An 8623-nucleotide genomic window follows, 5' to 3' on the forward strand; every position below is an offset into this window, starting at 1 on the left:
ATCCAAGGCATTTGGTCGTGGGAGGAGTCAGCATTTGTAATGCACTGGTTCCCCTCACATGCCAGGACACCAACTGGGCACCCTAGGGGTCAGTGCGGTGGACTTCAGAAAAGGCTCCCACATGCATAGCTCCCTTGCTTTGGGTGCTGAACCCCCAACACCCCCCCCCCAAAAAAAACCCCACTACCCACACATGTACAACAGTACCCTAGCTCTTAGGGGTGAAGGGGGCAACTACCTGTGGGTACAGTGGGTTTTGGAGGGCACCCATCACCAGTACAAGTGTTACAGGTAGGGGGTGGGTGGGCATGGGTGCGCCTGCCTTAAGTGCACTGCCGGTACCCACTAAAAGTGCTCCAGGGACCTGCATACACGCAGGCCTCTAGGACTTGTTGCTGCTGTATAACCTTGGCACACCAGTTGACACCTGAAGACTAATCTCTTTGAAAAGGTCCTTTATTAGAATAAGCACGTTTACTCACAGTTAACTGCAGATCAGAGGTTGTGCCCCACCGGCAAAGTCTGCCTGGTACTGAGATTAGCAGTAGGTCAGAGCTGGCAGAATGGTGTACAATGCCCTCTTTCAGCAACATTCAAGGTAATAACTAAGTTCTCAAATGTGGGTAACACATGAAAGGGATCTAAAACTGCCTGACAAAAATGGCCACTACCGGAAACAAAACTGGACACACTCTGACCCAGTTAGCAGGGGGAAAAGCACCATGGGAGTAGAGCCCACTACCCAATGCATTGCTGATGTGAGTCTGCAGTGCACCTAACAGAAAAGGTGTCACACTCACCCGAGAGCCACATCACAACCAGGGAAAGGCTGTCAGAGGATAGAACACATTCTGCTGTCATGGAGGTGGGTATGGCATTTGAGGCTGGCATACAGGCTGGCAAAAAAGGTTTTTAGTTTGATTGTTTTAGTGTGGGAGGGGGTTGGTGACCACTGGGGGAGTACGTGGAGGTCATCCCTGATTCCTTCCGGTGGTCATCTGGTGAGTTGGGGCACCTTTTTGAGGCTTGGTCGTGAAACTAAAAGGACCAAGTAACCCGGCGAAATACTGCTTAACACCGGTTTTTTTTCCATTATCGGCGAAAGCTGGCCATCTGCTAGCCACGCCCATGCCCGCCCATGTCCCGCCTTCACTAAGCTACCGACACGCCCCCTTGAACTTTCGCCAGCGAAGCGACAGGAAAGCAGCGATGCTGTCAAAAATGCCGCTTTTGATTATACTGATTTCGCCGCTTTTAAGAAATCGCCGGCCATCTCCCGATTTATGTCGGGAAATGGCCAGCGATCAATGGCCGGCGATCACTTTCGAAAATAAGCTGGATAGTAACATAGTAGATGACGGCAGAAAAAGACCTGCATGTTCCATCTAGTCTGCCCAACAAGATAAACTCATATGTGCTACTTCTTGTGTATACCTTACCTTGATTTGTATCTGCCATTTTCAGGACACAGACCGTAGAAGTCTTGCCCAGCACTAGCCCCACCTCCCAAACACCGGCCCCGCCTCCCAATCTCGGCTAAGCTTCTGAAGATCCATTCCTTCTGCACATGATTCCTTTATGTTTATCCCATGCATGCTTGAATTCCGCTACCGTTTTCATCTCCACCACCTCCCGCGGGAGGGCATTCCAAGTATCTACCACTCTCTCCATGAAAAAATACTTCCTGACATTTTTCTTGAGTCTGCCCCCCTTCACTCTCATATCATGTCCTCTCGTTCTACTGCCTTCCCAATCTCGGAAAAGGTCGTTTGCAGATTAATAGAGTGGCCTAGTGGTTAGGGGGTGGACCTTGGTCCTGGGGAACTGAGTTGTCAATTCCCACTTCAGGCTCAGGCAGCTCCTTGTGACTCTGGGCAAGTCACTTAACCCTCCATTGCCCCATGTAAGCCGCATTGAGCCTGCCAGGAGTGGGAAAGCGTGGGGTACAAATATAACAAAAAATAAAACATCTGTATCATATCACCACTGTTTCTCTTTCCTCCAGGGTATACATGTTCAGGTCAGCAAGTCTCTCCTCATACATCTTTTAACGCAAATCCCATACATACCTTCTCATAGCTTTTCTTTGCCCCGCTTCAATTATTTTTACATCCTTGCAAGGTGTGGCCTCCAAAACTGAACACAATACTCCAGGTGGGGCCTCACCAACGACTTATACAGGGGCATCAACACCTCTTTTCTTCTGCTGGTCACACCTCTCTATACAGCCTAGCAATCTTCTAGCTACGGCCACCGCCTTGTCACACTGTTCGTCGCCTTCAGATCCTCAGATACTATCACCCAAGATCCCTCTCCCCGTCTGTACCTATTAGACTCTCCTCCGCCTAACACATACGTCTCCTGTGGATTTCTACTGCCTAAGTGCATCACTTTGCATGGTCTTGGCATTGAATTTTAATTGACAAACGTTAGACCATCCTTCTAGCTTCTGCAGATCCTTTTTCATTTTTTCCACTCCCTCCCTGGTGTCCACTCTGTTGCAAATCTTAGTATCGTCCGCAAAAGGCCAAGCTTTACCTTCTAACCCTTCGGCAATGTCACTCACAAATATATTGAACAGAATCGGCCCCAGCACCGATCCCTGATAATAAATAATAATAATAAATAATAAAATGATGTACAGTATTCCAGTTATAAGGATCTTAATACTCTACTGGATGTATAGGAAGTGGCTGTGTAGGTGCCCTGCCCACATTCCACCTAAACTCCACCCATGCACACACCCACCTAGCAAAAGATGCACCATCAAATCATAGCCACTGGAAAACCTCCATCTACCACATTCTTGCGGCGTACAACTAGAAGGCCCTTAGAGAATTTCATCTCTCATCCAGCATTGAACTTCTGGGTTTAAGGAGCACTTGGGACAACCGCATAAAGATAAGACTGACTTTTATGTGGTCCTAGTTATGTGGGCTACTTATGGACAGTTAAGTGTTGTATGCTAGTGCTGACTCCACCCTCGGAACGCCCCCCCAAAATAGGCAGTTTTCAGATAGGTGCTAATTGGACATTGTCAGTCATGTTAAACCAGTTAAGTGCCATGAATTTGACCAGTTAGCGACAAAGAAGCAATTTAACTGGCCAGGATCTGGTTCTTGCCAGTTAAATTGCTTTGAATATCAACCTGTATGTTCCTGCCTTTACACTGAGCACAAGCTGGTGTAAGTGTGAGCGCCTAAATGTGGTAGTACACAACACACATCTACTACTACTACTACTATTTAGCATTTCTATAGCGCTACAAGGCATACGCAGCGCTGTACAAACAAGAGAAAGACAGTCCCTGCTCAAAGAGCTTACAATCTAATAGACAAAAAATAAATAAAGTAAGCAAATCAAATCAATTAATGTGAACGGAAGGAAGAGGGGAGGGTAGGTGGAGGCGAGTGGTTACAAGTGGTTACGAGTCAAAAGCAATGTTAAAGAGGTGGGTTTTCAGTCTAGATTTAAAGGTGGCCAAGGATGGGGCAAGACGTAGGGGGCTCAGGAAGTTTATTTCCAGGCGTAGGGTGCAGCGAGACAGAAGGCGCGAAGTCTGGAGTTGGCAGTAGTGGAGAAGGGAACAGATAAGAAGGATTTATCCATGGAGCGGAGTGCACGGGAAGGGGTGTACAATGTATTAAGTAGGAGCTATGTGTGCAAATTTGGGTGCACAAGGCAGGTGTGTGCGCACATTAATGAGTTAATGAGGTTTCAACAATCAATAATTGCAGGTTAATTGGCATAAATTTGGATTTATGCACACATCTGGACTAGTTACTCATCTATAACATCCACACCTAAATTTCATAGTGTGTACTGAAGAGGGGTGTGACCAAGAGAGGGCTATAGGCAGGTTGGAGCCTTCCAAGAAATTTGGCGCAATGTCATAGAATACTTGGATTTTCGTGCTCAACTGCTATCAGCTGGGCATGAGGACTTACACCGGGCAGGCATACCTCACACCCAAAGCCGGGTGTGGGAATCCATTCTAAGCACTAATCTATAGAGGTTGTTTAACACTAAACAACCTTTGTAGAACTAATGCGTAGCACATATCTTAAATACACCTAACTGAATCTGGCCCATCGCGTGCAAATTAGGTGTCCTTTGAACATTTACTCCATTTCTGTTATTATCTGTCTCTGTTGTATCCATCCTTCCTCTTTTCAGCTTCAAATTGTGTTTCTCTGACCCTCTTTACTGCTGTCCAGGATTTCCTTTCCAGCCTCTAAGTTTGAATTGCGTATGTTATGTACTGAAAAAACATATACGGCCAGGTGTTTCAATCACTTTGACAGACCTGCCAAGTCTCCCACATTGAGCTGGAGACTACTGCTTTGGAAGACCATCTCCTGCCCAAAATCAGGAATCTCCCAAAGTACTCAGAAGTCTCTGCTTAGCTTTTTCTTTTACTATACTCAATCAGGAGTCGACCATAGACAGTTTCCAGTCTCATAGCTGACACTTCCTGCTATGAGAGATACAGACAAGAAGTGTCAGCTGTGAGATCTGAAGCTATTGGGGGTTGCGGGGCAGGCAGAGTTACAGAGGGGGTGAAGTGGGGTGGAGAATAGGCAGAATGGGGCGGAGCATAAGCTTGTTGAAAGGTGGGGTAAATTCTGCCATTGAACAAATGCTTCCCTCCCCCCACCAGCATCTCTGCTTCTAACTCATTGTACCACATACTGCAGGGAAGAAAGATCATTTTGAGACATTTCTTTCACTTACATTTCACTGGTCCACAAGACACAGGAAGAAAAACCACTCTGATTCTTCTACCCTTTCTACTGCATCATGAGCTACTGTGAATAAAGACCATCCCCATGTGTTTATATCCTTGAATCTCACAGTACTAGGATGTAATTATCCATTTTCCATTCTTTTTGGATTTGTAATTGTGCAATGCAGAGCAGATGAAAAAACTCTCTGAAGCATAGTAAGGGAAATTCTCAGTAGTCTATAAAATAATGAGTGGAGTGGAACGTGTAGACGTGAATCGCTTGTTTACTCTTTCCAAAAATACTAGGACTAGAGGGCACGCAATGAAGCTACAAAGTACTAAATTTAAAACAAAACGGAGAAAACATTTCTTCACTCAAAGTGTAATCAAACTCTGGAATTTATTCCCAGAGAATGTAGTAAAAGCAGTTAGATTAGCAGGGTTTAAAAAAAGGTTTGGATGGCTCCCTATAGGAAAATCCATATACCATTACTAAAATTGATTTGGGGAAAATCCACTGCTTATTTCTAGGATAAGCAGCATAAAATGTATTGTACTTTTTTGGGATGTTGCCAAGTACTTGTGACCTGGATTGGCCCCTGTTGGAAACAAGATGCTGGGCTTGTTGGACCTTCGGTCTGTCCCAGTATGGCAATACTTATGTACTTATATAATATACCTGGACACTTTTTTTTAGCTGTAGACCTTGTAACTAGTTTTCAAAGAGAAACAGTGCAGGTAATTTCCTTGTGAGAACTGCCCATGTGGCATACTTACAGGCACAAAAATGCCCTTAACCTGTGCATCAATGCCCTCCGCAGGCAGCAGAGCACTCTGAACACCCCAGGCAACTCTTCTGATCAGTCAGCTAAACAGAAGTCCATGCGTACTTTTGCTTGCTTTGGGAGGAACAGGTTTCACCCAGGGCTCTAGAGTGTGCATGGAAAAATGTTTGATTCATTTCCAGGCTTCCCCTCATATTCAGACATGTTTTGGTCCGTTTCAGAGACTTGTTTTAATAAAATTTTAAACATGCATTAGAACTTTTTATTGCATATTAACATGCATTAATTTGTAGGCTAGCATGCTTTAAATCAAGTTAGCACGTTACATTTTTAAGGGATGGGAATGACATGAATGCACAGAATGAATACACCCTCTGTCGCTTACTCCAGGCAGGTACCCTCTTAGCAATCCGATTAAATTCCTTTGAAAGTCTCTTTCCTATGTCTGTCCAAGTAGTTTATTAACAAGGACAGGGCAGGAAAACTCCTTCACTGTAATAAGGAGAGGTTTTCATAACAGGAAATCTTTGAGATTATCAAGGCATTTTTACATCAGGATGAATCCTGCACTATAACAAGGAGGCGCTTTTATAATAGGAAAACTCCTTCACTGTAACAGAAAGCCTCCTCCTCGAAAATGGGGAGACTCCCCTACCAAGGAACTTTTTTACTTCATTCTAAAATATTGGACGGCAAAGACATAATTTTCTGTAGAGAAATGGACTCAGATAAGGTTTCATTTTTTACTATTCTGTAAACATAAATCTGAACCCAGAGACTGGAGGGTAATCAAAAGCTCAGGTCCACTGCTTGTGTCTTGCATAGTATCACTGTGAGAATCATATGAAACAATCACCTGTACCTCTTCGACACATATGGCTGTAGACAGAAGCCTGATAACTAAAGTCTCCTTCTGTGTCCGTTTCTTTGGCTTCCTCTCTGTCTTTTCCTGTAACTTCCCCTGTGGTTATCTGTGTTCCTTCCTCTCTTCTTCAACATATATTTCCCATGTGGCTTCTCTTGCCTCTTCCCTTATTACTTTCTAACTCCCTGGTCTCGTGCATGCCCTTACCACCTTCCTTGAGGTTCCCTATATCTCTTCTCCTAAGAATTTCCATCTCCTCTCTGTGTCATAGGCTAGTTCTGAAGCAGTTGACATGTATTGCAGGGGCCAGCAAGAAACGAAAAGAAACAGTCAAACAATGGAGGCTAAAAGATGTAAGCAGGTGCATCATTGATGCAGATCAGTAGGGACATGCAGTACCAGGGTTCCCTCTAAGCCAGGGGTTCTCAACCCAGTCCTCAGGACACACCTAGCGAGTCAGGTTTCAGGATACCCAAAATGAATAATCATGAGAGAGATGTGCATGCCTTACATCCATTGTATGCAAATTTATCTCATGCATATTCATTGTGGGTATCCTAAAAACCTGACTGGTAGATGTGTCCCAAGGACTAGGTTGAGAAACCCAGCTGTACGCTCAGTGCAGGTGTGTGTATACACAGATCATGAACCCTGCACACGCAGCAAAACGTAACGCGTACCAGAAAATATACTGAGACATTCAAATTGGTTGTTGGGAAGTAGCACAGGGAAACAGAAATATTCACATCTCCTTCATCTTTAGCACTGAGTGATTACGTAGCTTAAAAACTGGCACTCTAGTTTTCGGTTGCGTGCAGTACTGTAGCGATGTTTGCCAGATGGCAGGAATACTGTTATTTTCATGCCTTCTTACCACCTATAGCTATACAGCTCCTTATAGAATTGGTCCCATACTGTGAATATGCCAGATGAAAGGAAGGACTACTGAACCAGGCAATAGAGAAGGTATTTAGGGGTGACATTAAAACCAGGATGGGCTCGGGCTGTTTCCAGTGTGCAGTCACTGTCTGCAATCAATGAGAAAAGCCAGATAATCAAAACTGATTACACACCAAGCGGCACTGACAAAGAGTTTCTGTGGTGCTCATAACCTGTCACCTATCCAATATTTCAGACAGCAAAATTGGTTAGTGAGGGGTCATGGGGCTGAGTGTCCCTCTGACTATGAACAGACATTGAGATTTCATCTGTGAAGAACAAAATAAATCACAGACCTTGATTTAAACTCCATTCCCACATCATATCCACAAACTCAGAAAAATCCATCTCACATGCACAGTGTCTGTCTGTAATCCCCAGAGGCCAAAGAATGCTTATCACTATATTCAACCTGCTGTGATCCCCACGGACACACGGAAAACCCATCACTGCACTTGCACTGATACCTCTTGTGATCCCCAAATACCCAAAGAAAACCCGTCACTAAACTTGCACTGATAACGCCTGTGATCCATAAATACCCAAGGAAAAGTCATCAGTGCACTGATTCCTCCTGTGATCCCCAAATATCCAAAGATAACCCATCACTGCACTTGCACTGATACCTCCTGTGATCCCCACAATCATAAGGAAACCCCTCATTGCTATTGCCCACAGGCTCAAATGAGCGCAGTGCTGTGCTTATGTCTAATCCTAGGTAGCAGAATTTTCCAAAGTCCCCCACTGTTCTTGCTGTGTTCAGTGCTAAACATTAGCAATTTTGTCTCTTTTAAAGTCAGTGAAAGTAAGCCTGGTTTGTCAGAAAGCAGTGTTAAGACAGGTCCTTACCTCCTTGTAGAGAAGACTTGAGGAAGGACAGGAGAAGGACCCCTGGAAGGAGGGACACAGCAGTCAACACTTTTGCCATCTCTCTGAGAAATGCCCCAGTTCCCTCTCAGCCAGTCTGTTTTATCCTAGAGCTGCTTAATTGGTGCTTCTAAGGATGTGAGCTGCAAGAGGAGGAGGTGGGAGCTGAAGGATGGGAGGGAGGGAGATAGGGAAAAGGCAGTGAGGATTGGAGAGGGGCAGAGGGAGGGGAGGATGAGAGCTGGAGATGGGGAGAGACCACAGGACACTACGTAATTTAGAACGGGTAATCTCTCCAACCTCCAAGGGTGATTTGACGTTTGCTTTTTTAACTTTGCTTTTGCTCTGTTGTGATTGCTCCAAGTTTGTTTTCCCTGCCAAAAACACAAGCACCATGCCAAAAGAGCCTTCAGCTAAAAGAAGGGGAGAGTTGTGTGTCTG

The 8623-nt window shown here is 44.9% G+C and overlaps 1 protein-coding gene across 7 annotated transcripts in view; it reads right to left on the reverse strand.

The window, feature by feature from the left end:
* The window catches only part of ELN (elastin), a 535722-nt gene extending 527367 nt beyond the window's left edge, over positions 1–8355 (reverse strand). For 4 of the 7 annotated variants that reach the window (XM_030186277.1, XM_030186282.1, XM_030186278.1 and 1 more), the window contains exon 1: positions 8165–8353. In XM_030186277.1, coding sequence (XP_030042137.1) covers positions 8165–8243 — 79 coding nt within the window. In that variant the 5' untranslated portion in view covers positions 8244–8353. Of the gene's footprint in view, positions 1–8164 lie in introns of all 7 variants that reach the window. The other 3 variants (XM_030186281.1, XM_030186283.1, XM_030186280.1) reach the window with 3 other exon arrangements.
* Positions 8356–8623: the final 268 nt, after the last annotated feature.

This window comes from Microcaecilia unicolor, chromosome 13, assembly GCF_901765095.1.
Source record: "Microcaecilia unicolor chromosome 13, aMicUni1.1, whole genome shotgun sequence".
Taxonomy (NCBI): Eukaryota; Metazoa; Chordata; class Amphibia; order Gymnophiona; family Siphonopidae; genus Microcaecilia; species Microcaecilia unicolor.